This window comes from Saimiri boliviensis, chromosome 1 (genome assembly GCF_048565385.1).
Source record: "Saimiri boliviensis isolate mSaiBol1 chromosome 1, mSaiBol1.pri, whole genome shotgun sequence".
Taxonomy (NCBI): Eukaryota; Metazoa; Chordata; class Mammalia; order Primates; family Cebidae; genus Saimiri; species Saimiri boliviensis.
The window spans coordinates 944,148-969,770 of NC_133449.1; the positions used below are offsets into that span (position 1 = coordinate 944,148).

The 25,623-nt window shown below is 46.3% G+C and overlaps 1 protein-coding gene across 1 annotated transcript in view; it reads left to right on the forward strand.

The window, feature by feature from the left end:
• The first annotated feature begins 8,117 nt into the window (after positions 1-8,117).
• SNTG2 (syntrophin gamma 2) overlaps positions 8,118-25,623 on the forward strand; it is a 317,220-nt gene continuing 299,714 nt past the window's right edge. Inside the window, exon 1 of the mRNA XM_074393375.1 lies at positions 8,118-8,281. Coding sequence (XP_074249476.1) covers positions 8,210-8,281 — 72 coding nt within the window. The 5' untranslated portion in view covers positions 8,118-8,209. The remainder of the gene's footprint in view (positions 8,282-25,623) is intronic.

A 25,623-nucleotide genomic window follows, 5' to 3' on the forward strand; every position in this document is an offset into this window, starting at 1 on the left:
AAAAATGCTGCAGTTTGAAGGTGGTTTGTCTTTACTGTATTAATGCTAATTTCCTGATTTTTAAATTGTTTTCATTTTTAATTGACATACAATCATATGTATTTATTGGGTAGGATGTGATGTTTGGTACATGTCCACATTGCATAATATGATCATTCTCTTCTAGCTATTTGAAAGACACAATACCGTATTGTTGACTGTAGTCAGCCTCCTATGCAATAGGCCAGCAGGACTTTCTTCCTTTGTAATGATAGCCTTGTACCTGTTAACCAAGCTCTCCTCATTCCCTGCTTCCTCCTCTCTACCTCAGTCTGTGTGAACCACTGTTCCACTTGTTACCTCCATTGAATTAACTTTTTAAGCTTCCATATGTGGATATATGGGTAAAGATGTGTGATAATTGTTTTTCTGTGCCTGGCCTATTTCACTTAACCTAATGTTCATCCATGTTGCAAATGATCTGACTTCTTTTTTTGTGGCTAAATAGTATTCCATTGTGTATATATGAAACGAAAAGAAATCTTGGGGCCCCCAAACCACTAGGCTAAAGGGAAAAGTCAAGATGGGAAATGCTTAGGGCCAACCGCCTCCCATTCTATTCACTCCTCTGCTCACTGAGATAAATGCATATCTGATTGCCTCCTTTGGAGAGGCTACTCTGAAACTCAAAAGAATGCAACTATCTGTTTCTTATCCCACCTGTGACCTGGAAGCACCTTCCCTGCCTCGAGTTGTCCTGCCTTTGCTTGGAGATGTCCCTCTTTTTCAGACCAAACCAATATTTGTCTTGCATATGTTGACTGATGTCTCATGTGTCCCTACACTTTATAGAATGTATAAAACCAAACTGCTCTGACACGCTGTGCACATGTCGTGACGCTGTGTCACGGGTGCACATCCTCAGCCTTGGCAATGTAAACTTTCTAGTTTAACCGAGACCTGCCTCAGGTTTTTGGAGTTCACACGTACACCCCACATTTTCTTTATTCATTCATCCACTGTTGGACAGTTAGGAGTGCTGCGTTTCAGCTGTTGTGAACAGTGCCACGACAATTAGGGAGTGCAGATATTTCTTCAACATACAGATTTCCTTTCATTTGGATATAGATCCAGCCGTAGGACTGCTGGGTCATTTGGTGGTTCTATTTTTCAGTTTTTTGAGAAACTTCTATACTGTTTTCCACAGTGTTAGTAGTGCTTCACACACTCACCAACAGCAGGCAAGTGTTCTCTTACCACACTTACTGCAGCACTCACCTTTCGTCTCTTTGATTAAAGCCATTCTAACAGGTGTGAGGTGATATCCCTTCGTGATTTGATTCACATTTCCCTGATGATTAGTGATGCTGATGTTGACCACATTTTTTATATACTTGTTGGCCAATTTTATGTCTTCTCTTGAGACATGTCTAATACGGTCTTTGGCTTGTTTTTTCATCAGATTACTTGGATTTTGCTATTGTTTGAGTTCCCTACATATTCTGAATAATATACCTTTATAAATGTAGAATCTACAAATATTTTCTTCCATTCAGTCAGTTTTTCCTTCACTCTGTTGACTGTTTCTTTTGCTAAGCAAAAGCTTCTTAGTTTTTGGAGTATCACTTGCCTATTTCTGTTTTTGTTGATTATGCGTTTGGGGTCTAATCCAAAAGTCATTGCCCAGTCCAAGGTCATGAAGAATTCACTCTGTGTTTTATTTTAGTAGTTTCATAGTTTGGGAGTCTCACATTCAAGTATTTAATCCATTTTGAGTTGATTTTGTAAGTGGTGACACATAAAGGTCCAGTTTTATTCTTTTGCTGTGGCTATGCAGTTTCCTCAGCACCATTCATAAAGGTGGTCCTTTCCCCACTGTGTGTTCTTGGTATCTTTGTCAAAAATCACTTGATTGTAGATGTGTAGATTTATTTCTGGGCTTTCTATTCTGTTTCATTGGTCTGTGTGTTTTTATACCAAACATGCTGTTTTGGTTACTATAGCTTTGTAATATATTTTGATGTCAAGTGGTGTTGTCAGAGGGTGATCTCCAAAACAGGCTCAGCCTGGGAGGTCAAGTGGGTTCTTGCCTTAGTACAGGAAAGAATTCAAGAGTGAGCTGGCAGAGAAAAGCAAGAACAAAAGACAGAGCAGGGCAACTGCATAGGAAGCGTAGTGCCAGGGATGCTGCTAGCTTACTGTCATAGCGCTATTTCTTGATTATATGTTAGATAAGTGGTGAGATATTCCTGAGTCTTCTCGGAAAGGGGTGGGGAGCTCCTAGAACTGGGGCTTCTCCCCCTTACAGGATAACTTCAGGGCATTGCCATGGCATTTGTAAACTCCCATGGTGCTGGTGGGCATGTCTTTCACATGCTAATGCATAATAATTAGAGAAATAAGCAGTGAGTACGGTCAGAGGTCACTTCTATCGCCATCTTGGCTCTGGCTGGTTTTAGCTCGTTTCTCTACTGTCTCTGGTCTTATCAGGGGGTCAGGTCACCTGTTGTCTTGGGAAAGAAGTCTTGCTGCGTTTCCATTTCAGCATGGGCTTTTGTTTCCCTCAAGACTGCCTTGGCTGTTAGGCTTTTGTTGGTTCCATATGAATTTTAGGATTTTTTTTTCTATTTCTGGGAAGAATGTCATTGGTATTTTAATAGGAATTGTATCGAGTCTGTAGATGACTTTGGGTCATCTGGACTTTTTAACAATATTAATTCTGCCAGTCCACAAGTACAAGATATATTTTCATGTATTTGCATCCTCTTCAATTTCTTTCACCAACCTTTCAAGTTTTCAGCACAGAGATCTTTCACTTCCTTGGTTAAATTGACACCTAAGTATCTTTTTTTGTAGCTACTATAAATGGGCTTGTTTTCTTGATTTCTTTTTCAGATTATTCACTATTCGTGCATAGAAACTCTATGGATACTTGTGTGTTGACTTTGTGTTCTGCAGCTTCACTGAATGTGCTTATTAATTAGTTCTAACAACATTTGGAAGGAGTCCTTAGGGTTTTCTATATGTAACACCAACTTCTCTGCAAGCGAGGCCAATTTTCATTCTTCCTTTCTAATTTCGTTTCCCTTTATTTCCTTCTTTTGCCTAATTGCTAGTCTAGGACTTCCAGCACCTGTAGAGAACAGAAGTGATGAGTATACTCTGTGCAAGCCTGACAGTGCTTTTGATTTTCTGGGGAACATTTGTTAGGTACTTAAAGGAAATGGCACATTATTTCTGCTAATTACTCTGAATGGGTTTCTTGGAAAGTAATCTGCATATAAATAGAGAGAAACAAGGTATTACTTGGGAATTGAGTTAAAGATCAATTAGTGGTTTCACTTTCTGTGGTCAACTGCAGTCTGAAAATATTAAGTAAAAATTTCCTGAAATAAGCAGTCCATAAGAGTTAAGTTGTGCCCTGTTCTGAGAAGCATGGCGAAAGCTCTTGCTGATGCCTCTGTGCCTTTCAGGAAGTGAATCGCCTCTCTGTCCTGTGAATTCACCGTGTGCACCACACATCCTGAGACACTCAGTGGCTGTCTGGGTTATCAGATGGACTGTCCCAGGAGTACAGTGCTTCTGTTCAAATCATGCTGATTTTATTCAATAATGGTGCCCCACACAGGACTAGGCATGCGGGCCACTGAGAAACGCCAAAGAGAAGCCGCAAAGTGCTTCCTTTAAGTGCAAAAGTGAAAGTCGTCACAGAATGGTAACCAAGCGTGGAGCAGGAAGGTAATAGGTCTTCGTTGCAGAATTAAGATGATGGCTGGAGGAGAAAGAGGGTGGGTTAGCAAATCAAGCAGTGTAAAGTATGTTCCCATGAGGCTGTCAGGCAAGAAGGTATTTTAAGCTAATTAGAACCTGAACCCCATCTCTATTAAAAATACAAAAAATCAACCTGGCGTGGTGGTGGGCGCCTGTAATCCCGGCTACTCGGGAGGCTGAGACAGGAGAATCAACCCATGAGGCAGAGGTTGCAGTGAGCCGAGATGGCGCCACTGCACTCCAGCCTGAATGACAAGTGTGAGGCTCCATCACACACAAAAAAAGATAAAGAAAAACAAGAAATTCATGCTAGTCTTGCTGTCACATTTCAAACTGCAAATGTTATGGCCACAGTGAGCGATGAGCGCTTAGCTAAGATGGAGAAGACGCTGAACTTGGAGGTGGAAGGTGTGAGCAGAAAGGCATTGCCACTGAGGGCGCCTCAGCGCAGAACGCACAATTCCACAGGGAGACTTCAGTGAGGCCCCCGAAATGAGTGACGCTGAGCCATTCATGGCAAGTGAGGCACAGCTGCACAGACTTGGGGGTGGGCTTGTACTGAAAAATAAAAAACAAAGTTACTGGAGAGGCTGCGTTTGCCAGTGAAGAAGCTGATGCCATATTTTTGGGCAGAGCTGAAGAAGCTGACTGGGGAAAGGATCATATCTGAAGAAAGTCCTCAGTTGCAATGAGACCAGACTCTTCTGGAAGAAGACACCCAAAAGAACCTATGTTTATCAAAGTGCAAAGGAGGCCCAGGGCATGAAACTCTGAAGGGCTGATTTACCCTGTGGCATGTGCAATGCTGTAGGACCTGTGGCCAAGCCGGGCGTGGTGTGTGCAGAGAAGAGCCCTTATGCTCAAAAATAAGTTACCTGCCTGTCTTCAGGCAACACAACGAGAAAGCGTGGGTGGCAACCACCGTGTTTATGGAAGTGTTCCACCAGTGCTTCCTCCAAAAATCTTGTAAGAGGAAAGGTTGGAATATAAAGTCCCATTAGTAGCAGACAACATACCTGGCCATTCTGAATATGTTTACTATAAAAATGACATGGCAAAGGTTTTTTTTTTTTTGAGGCAAGCTCTCACTCTGTTGTCCAGGCTGGAGTGTGGTGGCATGATCTTGGCTTGATGCAACCTCTGCCTCCAGGGTCCAGGGGATTCTCTGTCCTCAGCCTCCTTAGTAGCCAGTACCACAGAGGCACGCTACTATAACCAGCTAATTTTTGTGTTTCTTAGAGACCGGGTTTCGCCATGTTGCCCAGGCTGGTCTCAAACCCCTGAGCTCAAAGCAATCTACCTAACTCGGCCTCCCAAATTGCCAGAATTATAGGTGTAAGCCACCGTACCCAGCCCCAAGGTTGTATTTTTACCTTCAAATACAACCTCAAGTGAGGAGCTCCTGCCTTTTGACCAGGGCATCATCCAGTCTGTCAAGGCCACATACATCAGTTTGGTCAGCAATTGATGCAGACCCTAATTTGGATGTGATGCAGTGCTGAAAACCAGTCACACTACCAGTGATAAAATAACATTCATCAAAATTGCAATAAGTGAATTAAAACCAGAAACACTGAATGCCAGCTGGAAGAACTTATGAAGTCATAAATGATTTTAAAGAATAACCAGGGGTTGATGAAGAGTTTGTGAAAATCCTTTATAAAGCAAGATGAGTTGGTGAAGTATTAGCCAACATGTCTGATCAAGACATGGAAGTACATGTTGAAGGCCATAGAGAAATGGCAACAAGTGAGGAGCTGAAGGAACTTGCAGAGTCACCTACAGAGGAAGATGAAGGTGAAGAAAAAACAAACAGAACCAGTAAGGTGGACGTGACGGACATTTGCTGGACTGTTTCCAGTGGCACAAAGGGTAGAGGTCAAAATGATGGAATACCATCCTTGAACTGCATGCAGCATTACAGTCGCTCTTATTGTCATCCACGGATTAGAACCTCTGCGCATCACTCTGATGAGTTAAAAAGAGAGACAACTCCTAATGACACCGTTCTTTCCCAAGATTTTGGCAAAAAAACAAAGCCTCCAACTATCCACGATCCCCAAACATGAACATGGTCTGGGCTGGATGGCCCAGGATCATGGGAGCAGAGGATGGCCCTTCTGAGCTTTGGGGACACTCAGCAGCACCCTGATGCCAGGTCTCCAGCCCTCACTAGGCCTCACTTTCTCCTGCAGGCACCTATCAGTTCACAGCATCCCAAGAAGGGTGAGTTCAGGGCAGTGAAGGTATTTCAGAGAGAGAGAGAGAAGGCATTCATATAACTGTTCTCACAGGGCATTGTTATAATTGTTCTATGTTATTAGTTACTGCTTTAATCTCTTAATGTGCCTAATTTATAAATAAAACTGTATCACCAGTATGTATGCACAGGAATAAGCATGGCAATATGTATAGGGTTCAGTACTATCCGTGGTATCAGGGAGCCACAGGGGGTCTTGCAAAGAGGGGTTACTGTAGTTTTCTGTACTACATTTATAAAATTTCTGTAAATTCAGAATTATTTCAAAGTTAAAAGTTAACAAAGAGACACTAACTACAACTGGTTTTAGACACCTCTCAGAATCAAAGCGATCCTCATCACAAAAGCTGGTAAGTTGAATTCTGGTAACCTCATGAGGGTCCTTCCTTCACAGAGTTTCAGGGTAGTCAGTGTTTTACTTTTTATTGTTATTATATGGCAGTAGAACCCTAGTATTTAAAATAAAGCAAAATAACTCTTATGTGCAGTCCTAACACAGATGCATAAAAGCCAACATGCAGTTAAAACTTGAATCAGCCTTTCAGAAGCAGCCCCAGCACGCCTAAGCCATCCTGATATCACAAAATTTTGGTGTAGAAAGGATTGCAGCGATTGTCCACTAAAAGCACATTATTTTACAAATGAATTAACAATTAACTCTGGTCTGAAAAACAAAAAACTATGTGCCTATTAATTTGGTGATACAATTTTAACAAAAACTTGTGTCTTGAAGTCCACATCCACACATGCAACACGCTCTTCTTTCTTCTTCAGGTCCTGGAACACAATGAGACAATGTCTTCGTGCATTTGGAGACATTTAATTTCTCAGAGACCATATGCATGCTTTTCTAAAATGTAACTTAAAGGCAAACGATACTCTTGTACATTTTCTTTCTTATTCTAGGTTTTGCTACAAATGAAAAGTAGTACAATATTTTTTACTAATTCACCCAAGAAGCGTATTTTCTAAGAGGCACTGAGCCAGGTAAGAAAAGCCCTGATTTTGGCTACTGGAGAGCTCGCACTCCGGTAAGCTTGGTGCCGAGAGGCGCTGGCAGATCGCCCCGCAGGGTGACCTGGAACCCAGAGCATGAGGGACGGGCTGGGGGGACGGGGGCGGGGGGAGGGGGTCTGCCGGCGGCCAAGCGAGTCGGAGTCAGATAAAGTAAAGCGTTTCACAGCGATTTTTCAACGTTTATTTGTTTACTCACGTTCTGCTCCTAGAGAGGGCGAACCTCGGAAGGCCCCAGATTTCGCGGCTTTTCCTCGCCTCGGAGCGGGAAGGACAGGGGCGCCCTGGACTGGAGGACGGAGAGGGGAGGGAGGGGTTGGAAAGGAGGAAAAGCCTGTGCGCCCCCTCACTCCCCCGCCCCACGGGAGTTTACCCTAAACTTACTTCATTTACATTAAAAAAGGCCGATTTGAGTCTGGGAACCGGGAACCCGCCTCTCCGCCGCCGCCGAGATTGGGGTCCCCGCAGGGTTCGGGAGACGCCGCGCCCCGGAGGCAGGACGGGGCCGCCGATCTTTGGGGCGGTGGCGGAAGGACGATGGGAGCGGCGCTGGGGTAGGTGAGGACTCCGTGTCTTGTCTTTTCTTCGGGCGGGGCAGTCCTCGGGGTCCTGCGGGCTCTCCCAGTGCTGGGGAGACGCCGGGGGAACGTCTGAGGGGTGCGGCCGGCGAAGGGGTGGGGACCCCAGAGGGCTAGGGACGCCCGGGGACCCCGAGGCTGCGGCTGGAAACGTCCCCGAGGAGAAGCTGAGGACTTCGGGCCGGGGCGGGGAGCGGGGGGCGGCAGGGAGCGGTCGCCAGGCCGGTCCAGAGCGCGCCCACCTGCGCCTCAAAGGAGCGCCGGGGCCTGGAACGCGGACTTGGATACCCAGCCCGGGAGAAGCGCGCGCTTCCACCTCCAGCCCCGCCGGCCCCTGGAAGGTCCCTCCGACCCCAGGGAGCGCCCCGTGTCTCAGCCGCGGCCCTTCCCCGCCAGCCGCGCGCCCGGCACCCCGACTCCGGCTACGCCGGCCCCTCCCTCGCCCGGGGCGGGACTGCGTGGGCGGAGCTCCCGGTTCCCAGCCCCGCGCCCCGCGCCGCGGACGCCCGCCAAACGCAAGTCGGAGCCGGAGCCAGGAGAGGGGCCGGGACACGGCGCCCGGCGGGACTGTGGAGGCTCGCGCGGGGTCCTGGCGCTGAGCTGGGCGATGAGCATCGAGGGACCTCCGCTTCCCGCCGCCCCCCGCGGACGCCCGGGCTGCCTGCTGGTGCCTGTGCAGGTGAGTGCGGCCCCTCCGCGTCCCGGCCCCTTCCTTTTTCTTCCGCGCCCCTCGCTCTCCCTGCGCCCCTTGCTCCCCGCCACCCTTTCCTCTCTCCAGGGGCGGCTGCCCGTAGGGTGGGCTCCGGCGTCCGGGACTCCGCCGCCAGCCAGGACCCCCTGACCCCCGCCCCGCCCTCTCCTGCGCGGCGTCTCAGCGGGAAACTCTTGGGCTTTGCGCCTGGACCGTCTGGAAAGGCTTGTTCTGAGGCGCGGGGTTCCCCTTCACTGCGTTCAAGTGGCGCTTTCCGGAGTTTGGGGTTTCAGACTGGGCTCCGCGTTTCTTCCAGGAACAGCTCTTGTGGGCCCGGCGGAGGCGCGCGGACCGAGTGTCCCCCCTACAGCCTCGGGCGCCCGGCCTGGTCCGACTCTGCCCGGGGGAGCCTGAACGTTCGGGGCGCCGCCTCGGCCCGTGCTGGGGGCTCCCGGCCATTCCGGGGTCGCTGGGACGCCAGTTGGTCACAGAGATTTCTTTTTGGAAGTCTTTTCTAGCTCCTGCCCTAAATAATTCCCTCTCCACCTTCTTAGTTTTAAATAAACTATTAACAAAACAAATGTTGGCTCAAAGAAAAACGAAAAGTTGTTGGAAGCTTTCAGGTTGCCACCCACAGCACAGCCCCGATTCTGAACGTGGTTTCAGGGGGCACGTGGCCGCCCAGCCCCGGGAAGCCGCCGACGGACGCGGCTGCCGATGAAAACGCGTTGACAGCCGCTCCTCCGGGATTCCTTGCCCGCGAGCTCCCAGCCCCAGAGCGACCGGGAATATACTTAGCTCTCCTTTACGGGACCCAGAGACGGTTCAGAAGGCCACAGGGCGAGGGCTGCTGCAAATCCCTATCGTCATGATAATGATTCTAAACTACCACAGTGGTCCCAGCTACTCTGTGGTGTCAAAAACTCCGTGTAGAGATAGATGCATGTTTATTCAAGCCATACCTTGCTGGGCTTTTACTACAAAATATGAAAATGAAGTTTCATGTAAAAGCGGGTGTTTACTTCTTGAAGTACTTTGCAGTATGAATATCTATCCCACTGTTGCCCAGGGTCACCAAACCCGAGGAAATATGCGGGGATTACCTGGGAATCCTACTGCAGGAGAGCTGCGGGCTCTCCGGATCCCAGGCTTCGTCTCTCACTGCTTTTAGCGTTAAAATGATGCCCTCCCATGGTCAGGGATTGTGCATTTTTCTCGAGACATTCTTGCAACAAGTCTTGCTTTTAATCATTGTAGTTATAGCGGAAGCTTTGAAGTCATCATACTTTATAATTGAGCCACGTGAGGGATTATTGGCACTAACTTCTACACACGCGTCAGCTGCGCGCATTCTAGTAAATGGTCTCCTTTGTGCTCAGTGTTAATTAAGGTGCTCAATTTGCTGTTTTCAAGGGCGGCCTCTACTCACCTGTTTGCTACAAGATGTGATTGGCGCATTCTTTGTAATAACGACCTTGATTATTGAAAACAGCCTATCTGAATTGAATTGAAAGAAACGTTTTTTTCAGCATTGGAGGCCAAATATTACAATACGATGGAGCATTTTAAGAGCAAGACTCCTAACTTTGCAGTCATAAATAATTAGGCGTGCTCTAAAGCTACCTTAGACACCAGTGTTTCGTAATGTTAGCTCAGAATCTTACTTGTTTAAAACGAATCTGTTCTGTATTGGTTTTGGCAGGTTTGTCTTGAAAACATGAATGTTCTCAGCATAGTGTCATCCTTGCTTAATGCCAGAGACAGCTGTGCAGAATTATCAATTTTCTTGCCGTAACTGCATACTATTCAACTTGCGTAATTAATCATTTCAGTTAAGAGAACTTGGTGCTTTTAAGTAGAAAAAGATGACAGAAAATCTTTTCTAAATCTTATATTTCTAGTCATATTTTTTTCTGTCTGAAGTCAAAAACATAAGACATTCTTTATCATGACGGCTTGCTTGAATCATGGAATGTAGCCAGATTTGAAGGTCTCCTGTTCAGTAGCAGAACTGTTTTTTTCCTCTCTAAAGTGCTTGTTCCCGATGCCTTTTTCTAAGTTAAGTCAGTTCATGGAGCTCTGTCTCTGACCATACCTGGATTTTGGGGGTAAAATCCCACTGGCAGAGAACCATCGATACAATGTGTTAAGTGTGTCTTGCTTGTAGCTTCAAACATGATTATTGATTGGTGTTTACAGCACATTTGCTGCTTTTAAATGACAACACGTCTTCAGTCTGGGGTGCTGGAAGAATCATTAGCATGAGCTAGGAACATGCCCATTTATATGATCAGCTTGCCAACGGAAACTTGAGAATACGTTAGGTGGTTTTAAAGGTGCATTTGGTAAGGGCATCACTTAACCATCTGTTTACAGATAGGAATTGCTGCATGAGAGAAATGACGCATCTGACCTCCTAGGAAGGTTACCCATCCCTTTTATGCCTTGGGTATGTTTCTCATCTTTGCTGACTCATCTTCAATTTCAGTTCTAGAATTTCTCTTGATGTCTGTGACATCATAAGCAAAATTCATGCATTATAAAGTAGGGAGTTACCCAATTTTACCAGGAGACATGTTCCCCAGTAAATATTTTAATGAGATCCAATCAAGAAAACTGCGCTTTTTTTTTTTCCCCAAATATGGGATGTTAAAATTGCCTTGTTTTCTGAATGGTGTATGTAGCCCAGAAGCCTCTTGTCTCTGTATATCTTTATGGATGATGAGTGTAGATGAGGCATTTAAGTTTCAGTTTTGATTTAGACCTGCTTCTCAAGATACCCCGTGAGGCTTGAGCGAGTTCGCAGAGGGGCTGGCATTGCAGTTCTCTCTTGGTGTGAGGGTGTATGTTTACACGGCAGACCTCCTGTTTACGAAATGTGGATACTCAGGATAGACTCACTAACCAGTGTGACCTTCCAGCTTTCCTGTTAGCTCCTGTAGCATGCGACAGCCTCAGGCTGTGCTGCACACCCCTGGCTCCTGCGCTGCTGGGCACAGGGCAGGCAAAGGCAGGTGCTTGCGGAAAGGGACAGGGAAGAAGGGAGATCAGGGCTCCGGGGAACTCAGAGAACCCCACCCGGGGAACTGCCATCTCCTCGGGCTCTGGCTTCTCACCTGTGGAATGTGTGCTTGGTTCTGATGCTCGTTTTGCGTCTGATTCCAGTCCCTCAGAAACTCGCTCTTTAGATTCTAGAGCTGTTTTTGTGCAGTGAGACACAAGAAGGAAGGTTAGAAATGGCTTTTGGAGGAGATCACACTCAGAATTTGGAGAATGTACTTTGAACTAGCGTGCTCTTGTCACTGCTGTCCAGCTGCTCGCTGCAGGTTGTCATGGCTGTAGTTTTGAATACCCGGCTTTGGATTATTCTCAGCTAACACTAGATGTCACTTTCCCCCAGCCCACACTGAAGTTCCATGTAGAACTCTGGAAGCGAAGGCTCTGCTTTCTGTGTCTGTACTAACCGTAATCCCTCACGTGAGGACTGACCCCAGCCTGCGGCTCTTCATTCTCTGTCCCTCTAAACAAGAAGGCCCCTGAAACCACACCCATTTCCGGCTGCCTTCCAGGGATCCTGTCCCTTCTTCACCTCGTCAGCCTGAGCCTTCCTGCTTCCCACCTTGCACAGTTTAATAAATACTATTAAAAGTGCTGTGAATGGGATGATGTGATTTTGCAATTGGAATTACATGGTAAAATAGTTTGCTTTTTAAGGAGTCTCCATTTTTGCATCCTATTATAAATTCACTACATTTTAATTTAGCAAAGACTTACGATTTAAGAAAGTGAATATGCTTCCTATTTAGGGGATACTATTCTAAACATTTATAAAATGTAAAGTTGTGGTTTTAGTGCATAAACTATTAAACGTCAGACTCTGACTCCTAAACTGCCAAGTTTTAATTCTGTTTTATCTGTTACACTTTGTAAAAAACTGCATGTCATTCACCTCTCTTGCCTTGAAACCTAGATCAGTGCATGGCCTGATATTTTGCAATAATCTGCCTTCCTTTTAATGAAAAAGGTGATCCTACAGTGTCGAGATTCTGAGTATTAACTCTGGTAGGCACCAGCGTTGACTTGACATGTGGATGACCATCACTGGATGACAGCAGTGAATTGTGTTATAAACACAATTGCATAAAACATGAGAATCAAGTGTCCTAAGTATCATTGTGCTTATTAGCCTCCATGTTATAAATTTACTTTTCCTGTCATTTTTATTTGGACCCAGCTCCAGAAGACAGACTTTCTACTTGTACCCAGCCGGGGCAGTGGCCTTTAAGCATGGACTGACCGGGAAATCACTGCAGTTACTCTTATCTTCATCAAAATAGTTCAAATGACAAATCCTATGTAAGAATTGAATTCCACTTGTGGAAAGAATGCCGAGAGTTGCATGTGTCTTATTGTGTGGCTCATAAATTATTATAGGTAAGGGCGTAGCCACGGGAATGCACTCAGATTCCATGGGAGAACATTTCTGTTTGTGCAGCTGGTGTTGAGGAAAATAGTCTGCATTTGTGAAGTGAGATACAGCTGCCAGTTATTCTGGGCAAAATCATCACTTATTTTGGATTTGGCAGCAAATCCTCTCACTCCAGATGGGGAGGCCTTCCGTAGTCTGGGGTCCCAGCTGTCCTTTTAGAAGCTGGTGCCAGGGAGGCCAAGGGGCCCACCCCTGCCACTGCCCCACCCCACCCCTGTCCCACCCCTGCCACTGCCCCAGCCCTGCCCCACCACCACTGCTGCCCCTGCCCCTGCCACCACCCCTGTTCTGCCCCGTTCTGTGCCTGCCCCTACCACAGTGCTCATCCCTGCCCCTGCCCTGCCCCTGCCCCTCCCCCTGCCCTGCACCTACCCCTGTCCCTGACCTGTGCCTAGCACCTGCACCTACCCCTGCTCCTGCCCTGCCCCTGTCCCTCCCTCCCCTCCCCCTGCCCCACACTGACCCCTGCCACTGACCTGTGCCTACCACCTGCACCTACCCCTGCTCCTGCCCTGCCCCTGTCCCTCCCTCCCCTCTCCCTGCCCCACACTGACCCCTGTCACTACCACCCACACCTACCGCTGTCCCTGCACTGCCTCTGGAGCTCAGACTGCAGCAGGGTTGTGTTCTGGGCTTCCCAGGCTGGAGCACAACTGTCTGCCCCACGGCTGCACCCATCCTCATTTGGGACTTCGCACACCTCAGGGGAGCGCCTGGATTGCTGCCTGCTCCCAGGTCCTTGGCTCAGTGGCCTCTCCAGGAGGCTGCACCTCACCTGCCACTGCACCTCACCTGCCACTGCACCTGTCCCCCACCTGTGCCTGTTCCTGCTAATTACCCCCTCCCCCAGGGCCCTGGCCCACCTGCAGCTGTCAGTGGGCCTGTCTCTGTAGGGCCTTTAGGAGGGCAGTGAGCACCTGGGCCCCCGCTGCTGTGAGCCTGTCATAGGGGCTGCTCTCAGAAGGACACAGCCTGGGGAACTCGGTTCTGGCCCCTGCGTGGTAGATGACCCATGTGTTCATTGAGCCAATAAATCTGTATCTGAATTAAATGTGTATGTTTCTGTGGATAAGAGAGAAAGTCCTATTTCTGGTTATTGAACTGAGAATTTATTCTGTCTTTATGATCAGTTTATTTGGATTTAAGTACAATTGTGCCTTTATGTTTTTAGAATAACTATGTTTCGATTTTAATTTTTCACATCAGTGTAAGTTTAATGGTAAATATAATTTATTCTGTTTCTCAGCTCTATCCTGCTCAAGATTGTCCTTAATGATTTCTCTTCAGATAATTATGTTTTACCAAATAGCTCAATCAGTTTGCCTTTTACGTTATAATCATCTTAAGTTTTCATTTTGTACTGAGAAATATGAAATTACTTCTTACATGTTAAACCTGGGGACATTCAGAACCCAATGAGTTAGAAGCAGTGTTTTTAGAAACGTGTGCTTACTTGGTCATAGTTGCCATAGGTCTTGAAAGAAATCCAAGTCTGGTTTTATTCCTAAAACTGTCATGGTCTGCAGCGAGGTAGAGAAAGTCCAGCCTTTGTATTACCTCCTCAGAAACGCTAGAGATGTTACCGCCTTCCTGCTTGTGGGGAGCAAGGGACCGGGGGCAGTGGTGGGAAGCAGCCCCCGCCTCAGGCCATCTCTTGAAGGATGGGGGTTTGGCGATGGTGATTGAGCGCCGTTTGGAGAAGTGCTTTACAGGCGTGTTACCGGCATGCAGGCACAGACACACGGGACTTAGAGAATGATGGAGCACCTGTTAGTAGCCACACACTGAGCTGGAAGCTGGAGATAAAAATAGAGCAGAGCGCCTCTCAGACCAGGCCGGTGTGCTCCTGTCCACCTGAGAGGCAGATTCTAGACAAGCAGGCGGGGAAACAGCAGCAGGTGGCTAAAACGGGGTCCCGCTTCCACCTGCATCCTCAGCGCTTGTGACTGGGGCTGTGGCTATGAATGTGATCACGGACTGTTGGGGGATCAGTGTTTGAAAAGAGCAAGCACATAAAAATATGCAAATTGTTACGGATGTTGTAAGGGAAAAAGAAAGGTTTCATGGTGAAGAAGACCATGTATGTTAACCATGCAGTGACCACCATTGACAAGTGCACATATGCATCTTTACATGCGACATATGCACACATGTGTACACCTCGAACTCTCAACACGTGCCCAACATACAGGCATACAGCACACCTGTGTGCACCACATATATATATATACACAAGACATAATCGTACAACATACATTCAAGAGATAACGCCACACATATGTACACACCACATGCACACACATCATATAAGTATACCACATACTTATCTGTGTACACTACACATGCACATGTATACACAGTACACATGTACACACATTACTTGAACATATTACATACAGGTACACAGCACATTCATACACAATGCACACGTATACAACACACCTGCAACTAATATATATGAGACGTGTACACAACACACAATTACACAATACCCACAGGTACACAACACACTGTGCATATGTACAAAACACTCATATACCTGCACATACCCCCACACACAAGTGTGCACCACATATACATATTCACATACCATGTGCAAATGTGTACACATCATTCACACACCATATGTGAACATCTGTACACAAGACATATAAGTACACAACATACCACACATACCTACTCACACTACACACACGTGTGGACACCATGCATGCACAGACCATGTCACTGGATACACCTGTGTATACAACACTCAGGTTCACAACACACATATGCACCACACAAATATATTCACAGGTACACAACACACATGAACATACCATGCATACATGTTCACACCACACACATGCACACGTGTGAATGCCGTGCATGCACAACCACACAGCTAGACACACCATCTGTGTACACAACACATAGGTTCACAGCATGTGTGCACAGCCCATGTGTACACAACACATATATGTCTGCACATACCACGTGTATAGAGCCCCCAAATCTCGTGCACACATGCCATGTGCACATACCACTAACAATACATAATACACGCGTGTATACTTTGTGCACAGTACATGTGTGCACCATCAGTGCATCTGAGCACACCTTACTTGTATAAATACCCCCACATCTGTACAAACCACACGTCACATGCATGTATACACAGCACACGTGTAGAGCCTCTGTGTGCAAACATGCACGCAGCTCCAATATGCTGTACACACCACATACGTATCTACACAACACACAAGATATAACACACATGCACCCACACTGGGCTCTTTAGGGTTGGGTCTGTTAGAGCTAACCTTACTTCACTTTCACAACCAGAATGTAGAGAAAGGAAAGAGCCCACACCCGGGTGTCTGGCAGTTTTAAAACTTACTGAGGAGTGGCCACAGTTTGCTTAAGGATGGGTCAGAATAGCTTCATTTATTTTCACTTATGAAAAAGGAGATTCCCTTTCTGGAGTCCATCTGTTGTATGGATTAAATGAGTGATGCAGTGTTTTGTGACTGAGAGGATTGAGGAGGACTGTGGTGTCTTCACAAGAGACAGAGTCTGAGCACGTTTCAGTGTAAGTCAGATCTGTTAAATGTGGGGTCTCTGGCATTCTTCGTGCTGAGGTCAGGGGGCCATGTGTCTGCTTGACTCCTGGCACACTTAAATGATCACTGCCCACACGTGTTACACTCTGTGCTGTCCGTGGCTTCATCACATGCTTCTGTGACCCACAGTTTATTTCCATTTTAATCACATCTCTCTCAAATACTTTTTATGTGTCTGCCTTCTCTTTACACAATCCTCCTTTCCACTTGTTGTGTTCTCGGGCAGGGTAGCAGGTGGCTTAGAGCACCTTGTGTTTGAAGGCAGCACTACTGGCTCTCCCACTTCCTGTGTGGCCTGGGCATGTTACTGAGCTGCTCCATGACTCACCAGCAAGGCAGTGGGGTGGGGGTTGTCATAGAGCCTGCATTATAGGGTTCTGGTGATGATCCCATTAATTGACAACTATTGATAAAGATATAGGGATGTTTATAAATATTGTCACAAGTATAGTATTTTAGGTCCCATTATTAATGCTGTTTTCATGCTGCTAAGACATACCCCAAACCAGGCAATTTACAAAAGAAAGAGGGTTAATTGGACTCACAGGTCCACGTGGCTGGGGAGGCCTCACAATCATGGTGGAAGTTGAGGTGGAGCATGTCACATCTTACATGGATGGCGGCAGGCAGAGGGAGGAGAGGGCTTGTGCAGGGAAACTCTGGTTCCTAAAAACCATCGGCTCTCGTGAGACTTAATTATCATGGAAACATCCTGGGAAAGACTTGCCCCACGATTCAGTTACCTCCGACCGGGTCCCTCTCACAATATGCGGGAACTCAAGATGAGACCTGGGTGAGGACACAGCTAAACCATGTCACCTTGCTTTATTAAAGACAGGGCAGTGCACTATTACTATTACGACACCGTGTACAACTTTCATTCTTAATTTTTCTAATAAGCTGCCATCCAAAGAACATAAGTCCCAAACATCTTGTGCGGTTGGGTAGGTTTTATCTTAATAGGACCATTTAAATATGGGATGTGTTGTGACTTCTATGGAATGAAGCATGGAGTCACTGACCGCTAATAACACAGTGTACACTTCATTATTAGCTGGAAACATAACCCAGTGTCATGCAGTTCTGTAAAGGCGTGCTCACAGCAGGCACCGTTTCTGCTGGAATTTTGCCCTTGGACTTAGCTGTGTTCTGGCCAGCCGTGGTGTATTTTCACTTTGAGAGAGTTTCGTTAGCAAGACACTTGCATGTTCAGCAGAGTTACCGTGTGTCTATAACTTGTCACTTACGTCTTCTGTAGGGGAGTGAACAGTGGGCCCCAAATAGTTATGCCCCCAGCCTCATACGCTCTAAAAACATATATGCCAAGAGGAGAATGTTACCTTATATGGCAAAAGCTGGGGTTAAGTTCAGGATTTTTAGACATTTTACAAGATTCAATTGATGAAAATTGTATAGGTTCAGTGTGTACAGCTTGATGATTTGATATATGTACATGCTGTGACTGTACCACAGCCAGATTAACTGACACACTCATGACTTACATGGTGACTGGTGTGTGTGTGTGTGTGTGTGTGTGTGTGTGTGTGTGTCAGGGACACATTTCTCTTAGCAACTTTCAGGTAAACAGTACAGTATTACTAACTCCAGTGGCCCTGTTAGACAGTGGAGCCAGAACTCTGACTTGGTAGCTGAGCGCTGTCTCCTCTTACCTGCACCAGCCCCAGCCCTGGTAACCACCCTTCTACTTTCTGCTTCTATAGATGAGGTCGTCTGACATATCTTTAACTCAAGGATCTGGTCAAAGGATCCTTTCTCGAGTGGCCCCTACACACAGGTCCACGTGTCCTTATAAGTGAGAGGAGATGGTTTGGAGACTGGCAGGCAGAGGGCGAGGCTGGCACTGAGACTGAGATGGAGGGACGCAGTCACAGGAAGAAGCACCTGTAGCTGCCAGAGCCAGGGGAGGCAGGAAGGTGCCTCCTGGAGCCTGAGGAGGGATTTGATTCTGGACTTGTGGCCTCCAGAGCTGTGAGGAGGTGAATGTGCAGTTTTTAGCCAGCAGGTTCGAGGAAATGATGTCACAGCAGGCATGGCAGCCCATCAATCTTGTTAGGTAAAGAAGGCAGCTTTTTGAGAATAGCTTCCTTAGAAACACAGGGAATTTGAGCCCCCAGGTTGGAAGTACTTACGTAACTGCTAACACTTACTAGGTGCTGTGTGCTAAGAGCTCCTTGGAGGCTTTGTTCCTTTAACCCCCCGGGGTACTGCTGATGCTCCCCACTCGCTCTGCACTCCAACTGTTGCCTCACTGTGCACCTGAACCTCCGCCTGCGCCCTGACGGCAGCCTGGTGCGGTGTGGAGGCCGGCATGCAGGTCCTTGTCAGCTGCCCCCGCACGGCCGTTCCTGGAAAAGGCGCAGCAGGAGTGACCGAAGACAAGACTGATATGGGGTCTGCTGTACTTGGAGATCAAATAGGTAAAAAATAAGTAATTTATTGGGGTTATATTTCGACCATTTCTATTATATCAAAATATATATTTTAGATTAGAGTGTGAAACACATCCCAAATATAAAGATAAAGCATATATACCATGAAAAAATGCCGGGTGGATGCCGTATTTTCATGCCCATATGCTCACCAGTCACTGTGGTCCGCACTCCACTGCCTGGGGACACACCTTTAAAATTGGATGGCATCACCAGGCTTTCCAGCCCTTTGTGTTGCTTAACAGAGGCATAGTAACAGGACCCATTCGCAGAAGGCTTTCGGAGCACACAGCGTGGTGGAGAAAGCACCTATGCATCACATTGTCTGAAAAAGCCTTTAGGAAATGGGACGATTGTTGTATCCCAAAACGACTTTATCTTTCCCTTCAGGGAGGTTCCTGTGTGGGAGAGGAGCCGCGCCTGTGAACCTGCTATCGCGTAGCATCTGCGTTAGTACACCTGCTGTGAGTTAAAACACCACTCTGTGCCCGGGAAATGTTGCATTTTACTGTTCTTACTCAGAATGGTAGGATTGGCCAATTGAATTTCTCAATTACTGGATTTTCTTCAGTATCTTTTTAGCATTTTATTCTTTTTCCTAATTTTTAGGCTTCTGTTGTGTCTGTTGTTTTGCTTCCTGAGATCCCGTAAGTCAGTTTGAGTTCAGTTTCTCCCCTGAAGTGTGAGTCCATCAACCTGTCTGCCTCTGTGCTGAACTGATCAGTGGAGCTAGCTCAGAGAAAGCAGGAGCTTTTAGCTAGGCTGGGCTTATATAAAACACATTGGTATGCACACTTCCATAGGAAACTGCTGAGGATCATTTACTTTTTAGAATAGCAGTACTTCTAAACTTCTAAGATAAGGAGATGGAAAAATCACTTTTATAATTTCAATTGAGAAGGATGAAGTTGTACCATTCAATCTAGACTTCCTTGGTTCTTCAGTGAAATGTGGAAATGCTGGTAACTTAAGATACATTTCTTATTTTACTTTTAGTTTTTTGGCTGGAGTGCAGTAGCGGGATCATAGCTCACTGCAGCCTTGAACTCCCCAAACGCCCCAGCTCAAGCAGTGCCCTGCCTCATCCTCCCAAGGAGCTGGAACCACAGGCACAGGCACAGGCTACTCCTGGCTAAGATTTTAACTTTTTGTAATGATGGTGTCTCACTGTGCTGCCCATGCTGGTCTTGAACTCCTGGTCTCAAGCAATCCTCCTGCCTCGGCCTCCCAAAGTGCAGAGATTTTAGGCGTGAGCCACCATGCGTGGCCCCAGGATAAGTTTCTTACCATGCAAGAAAGCATGGGTTTCGTGGTGATGGCTCTGGGTCTGGATCTGCCTTGTGCATTTTCGTTAACCACGTCTCTCTCAGCTGCTTCACTTGTGCTCTTCACTGTGTCCGGCTACTGGAGTAGCCGAATTATTTGAGACCATATGACCCTCTGCAATGCAGAAAAATACTTAAATGAAGTAAGAAATTTATTCATGTTACAAAATAGAATCAACATATTTCTTGATTATGCCTGTCTTTGAATAAGTAGGTTATGCCAAGTTTTCACTTTATTTTTGAATTAAATAGAAAAATAATAAATCGAATATGCTTTAATCAACCTCATGATGTTAAGTAATGATGCCAGATAAAACCAAGAAAATGACAGACACCTGTGCAAAGGAGACCTGGTTAGCTGTGTCCTAGCTTCCAGTTTGATGGAGGAGAGGCACATGCATTGAAAAAACACAAAACCGTTATTTGAAACAAAAGGTAAGGAAACACAGTGCCATCCCTTAAATTAGAGAATGAGGATGTCAATTCAGCAAGGTAAAATGTGGTGTTAAGCCTGACGTTCAGAGATACCTCCACTAACGGGGGTTGTGGAGGTATTGCAAATATTTGAAACCAATAAAACATGAATATTGCTTATTTTTGGCCTGGTAACATGATTTCTCATGCTACTCCTGTATTTTTGTGTGTGTGGTTCTTTCAGTTTTATTTGAAGTGTTTCTGTAGGCAATTTTCATGAAATTTTTCTTTGTGATGGAGCAAAGCAGGTATTTCTTTTTTAATTAAAATATGGACACTCAAAAATATTATCTATGAACTTGATGGTGGTGCTCAATAACTGATTAAATGGCAGATAGTGATGATACCTTGTTTTTTTCTTGTTTTCAATTATACTTTAAGTTCTGGGGTACATGCAATGTGCAGAATGTGCAGGTTTTTTACGTGGGTGTACCCGTGCTGTGGTGGTTTGCTGCACCCATCCACGTGTCCTGTACATTCAGTATTTCTCCTGATTCTCTCCCTCCTGTATTGTAGAGCTGGTTTGAGTGCCTGCTTTGTGTCATACTATCCAAAAACTAACAGGTTTTTCTTAATTTTCCTCCATTAATCATCACACTCTGGTTTGAGCTTTGTTTTTTAAAAAATACTTAATTATTTGAAAATGATTAACATTAACATAATGAATTTAAATCCTGTTTTTCCAGCAGCATCACAAAATATGCACTTTTGAAAATGAAAATATGCTACATAAAAATTGAAATGGAATGACCCAAAAAAATTGCATTAAAGTAGACAGAAAAATATGCTTCAAACAGATAAGAAAGGCACATACTCAAAAACGTTAACTCTTTATTTACATGATATACAGTTTTCTAAACATTAGTTCTTCTGGGAAAAGTATTAAGAAGGTTAGCAAGTCAGTTTACATGCTTTGTACGCTTACAGGTAAATGAGGTGATCAGGGTCATCATGTATATTTGGTATTAAATAAGAATGTTATTACTGAAATACATATGCCTTGGGACCAACTCCTAATATTTATACCTTTAAAGATAAAAGTATATTTAATATGCCAGTAATTAACTCCACTAAAATTTGAGGCTTGACGTTTCTTTTCCACAGTTTTTGACTGCCTGGAATAGTGCCTGGCACATACTAGGTGCTCAGTAAAAACTGGCTGAAGATATTAATACTAAATTAAAAGATTTCAATTTCATACTAACTCTAGAATCTTAACAGTTTGCCTTACAGACACACATCTCCACTTGGTCCAAGGTATAAATCTTTTGGAGAGTGTCAGGTGAAAATGAAGCTGACAGTTAAGGTAATCCAGTTGCATGTTGTTATAAATCTTTCTTCGTTTTCTTCTTTTTGTTCCGAAGTGACGGTCTCTCTCATTTGAGTTTTTAAGTTTTGGCTGCCCATGTTTTCCTGTGTTTGGTCGTGAGGCTCAGCGATCTGTGCAGTCACAGTGCGTGCCACTGTCCCTCCTGGTGAGCTTTGTATTCAGATCTGTGGTCTTGGTGATACTGAACACCATGTTGCTTGTGAGATCCAGGCATTGGCACGACCACCAGATCTTGTAATGGAGCTCCAAGGCAGCTGAAGAAGTCACACGGGCCCAACTTATACAGAGAGCAATTTTCTAAAATAAATTCCTTATTAAAAAGGAGTCTTCTTACAGTCGCAAGTAAAGCTGATCCAGGCATCTTCCGTGGACAGGTCTCGGGCGTCACAGTCGTCACTGTGTTTGGAGGCTGATCCAGGATGGGAGGGGGCTCTTCCTGTCCACGGTGCCTCCTCCCGCCTCCGCCCCTTCGTGCCAGGGTTACCGATTTGCTTCAGGTGGCTTGAGGGTTTTTGCAGGAAAAAAGAGTCAGTGTTTAGCATTTTTCTTCCAGAAGAGCAGCCCCATACAAATCCGTCACCCCCACGTTGCTGACTCTGGGATGCGATGTGTCTGCAGGAGGCATGTTAGGGAGGGTCCCGGCATCACCCCCATGGGAAGGCTGGGAGCAGGGGTGCTGGGCCAGGGGGCCTGAGGGATGAGGCCTCGGATGATCCTGCAAGGAGTTCTGAAGACAGGACAAGGTTTAAAGGCCTCCCTGGGGGGAAGGGACACAGGGTCCTTGGACATGCAGGGTCCTTGAGATTCGGGTAGCTCTGGGCCAGGCTGTTCCTGGGGGGGCTGAGGCCTCGTAGCTCTACCACGGGGTCCCGCCCTGCACTGGGAAGAATCTGAGCAGCCTTGTCCTCCACTGCATGTGACACTCGGATCCACCTTGGGGTGGGTTCTGTGAAGAGCTTCTCCCAGGTGGGGTTTCTCTACAGGGAACTTGGAAGGGGAAGGAGTGGGTGGCAGCCCCCTCTGTCCTGCTGGCCCCGGGCTCCTGTGCTGCGGTCCCAGCCCTCCTCCTTGGACCCTCAGGCCACCTCCTCGGCCTCCTGCTTTTCCCCCTGGGTCCCCTGTGCTTTTCCTGCACCCCCATCCTTCTCCTTAGCCCCCAGTCCTCCTCCGCAGACCCCAGACTTCCTCCTTAGAACCAAGTCCTCCCCCTTGGACCCTTGTCTTCCTCCTGGGTTTCCCAGTCCTCCTTGGACCCTCGGCCTCCTCGGTCTCCCTGTTCCTGTTGGTTCCTCCTCCTCCTTGACCCTCTGGTCCTCCTCTGCGGTTCCCTCCTCCTCCATGGACCCCAGTCCTCCACCGCCACCCCCGGTCCTCCTCCATGGGCCCCTCCTCCTCTGTGACCGCTGGTCCTCCTCCTCCATGGCTCTTGATCCTCCTGGTCCCCTGGTCCTCCTCCGTGGTCCCCGGACCTCCTGGTTCCCTGGGCTGCCCTGGTTTTGGAGGCTGCTGCTGCTGGTGGGGGTGTCAGATGCTTAGTGTGTGCTTTCCCTGGAGTTCCGCTGGGTGGGTCGGGGGGTTCCCTTCTGTCTTTCCCTGGAGTTCCGCTGGGTGGGTCAGGGGGTTCCCTTCTGTCTTTCCCTGGAGTTCCGCTGGGTGGGTCGGGGGGTTCCCTTCTGTCTTTCCCTGGAGTTCTGCTGGGTGGGTCGGGGGGTTCCCTTCTGTCTTTCCCTGGAGTTCCGCTGGGTGGGTCGGGGGGTTCCCTTCTGTCTTTCCCTGGAGTTCCGCTGGGTGGGTCGGGGGGTTCCCTTCTGTCTTTCCCTGGAGTTCCGCTGGGTGGGTTGGGGGGTTCCCTTCTGTCTTTTGCTCTGTCTGTGTTGTCCATGCAACTGGGCCCCGTCCAGACTCCTCCAGAAGGACTTGTGTGGGGGTGACTGCTGCGTAGCTAGCTCCCTGCATGTGGCTCTTCACCCTCTAGGGTGAGCCAGGCTGGCACCTGGGCAGGCATCCTGGGCTGCCCTGGTCCGGGCTGTCCCTGGCACCACAGAGACACTTAGGGCCAGCTGCTCCGACTCAGTCCCTGCTTCCTTCATGCTGTGAGTGTCGGATGCATTCCTGCCACAGCCTTGCTGCTTCTCTCCCGTCCCCCATGCCCAGGGTCCCCCATGGAGCCTGCTGCACCGCGAGTCCTGCTCTGGCATCTGCCTTTGCGGGGTCTGGACCAGCGCCCACCTTGCCACGCCGCCTCCTCTGGGCCACATTCTGTGTGGGCTCTTCAGTTACTACCAGGTCAACAAAACTGGCTAGTTTTGATATTTTAAAATTTTTGTTGTTACACTTATAATAACGTGTGTATTTACAACTATTAAGAGGATTTGTTTTACCTTTTTTTTTTTTAAACTTAAAAATGTAAACATTTGCAATCTTTGCCCGATTCTGCACTTTCGCGTTTTTTAAACTTGGGGGAAATTACTTATTTTCTTAAGTTTTGGATAATTTCTCACTGTCTTCTTTTGAACTCTGATGGTGAGAATTCTTTAAGGAATATATTCCTTTCATTTTTATCTGTAAGATTTTGGAGATTATAAAGGCTTTTATAATCCATAATTGATAAAAAATAATTCTGACTATAAGGAAATTTTTCTAAATCATATAGTGCAAAACAAAATATAGATAAGTTATTAAATGAATTCAAAACAATGAAATAGAAAATTACTTCCGAAACAAATAATAGTTGAATGGCTATATTTTTAATTTTAAAAAGCTTCTGAACTGAGAAACTTAAAAAGTCCAAAAGAAAAATCTGCAAAGAATATAAATTTACCTTAAAACAAAAAGAATTGTCACTAGTCAAAAACATATGAGAAAATGTGCACCCTCTTCAGGCAAAACAGGGACAGGAATACAGACTCTGTGTATTTCTCTTTTAGCAAGTTTTACTCTTTCTCTTTCTTTTGACTTATTGTAATGGTTAAAACTACAAATATGCTATTTAGTAGAGATGGTGAGAGTGGACACCTTGCCTTATTTCCTACCTTAAAGGAAAAACATTCAGGGTTCATCATTAAATATAATGTCACTATATGTTGCTTTATAGGTGCTCAGTTTGGTTTGATGAAATACCCTTCAGTTAGTTCAGTGAGATTTTTATCAGGAGTGGATGTCGAATTTTGTGAAACATGGTTCTCCTCTATTGTGGTAATAGTGTTTTATTTTTAGTCTATTTTTATGGAAAATTACACATTGATTTTGTAATTTCAAATAACCTTACATTCTACAGATAAATCCCCTTTGTCACAGGAAAATGAGAGGGTGTCCCATGCAGTGGGCAGTAACCAAAGACTCGTTTATTTTTACCTTTGGTTAATGAGGAAATTATGAGCTGGACCTAGGGCAGCCTAAGTTTCAGAAGGGAGATGTGTGGCTTCAAAGCTCTGCAGAGTTTGCTCAGGGGAGCAGATTCAGACTGATCTCAAAGGTGCCCAAGGGTGCACGCATATTTTACAAGAGCCAAATCATTGATGATTTCAAGAAAACCATTTCCTGATACTCAGATTCTCAATGCAGTCATTCTGATGGGCCCTGCCTAGAAAGTGGCCCGTATAGAAGAGGATGTTTTAAGTGGAACTGGAGTGTTTTTCCAGCCTGCCAAATTTATTTAGG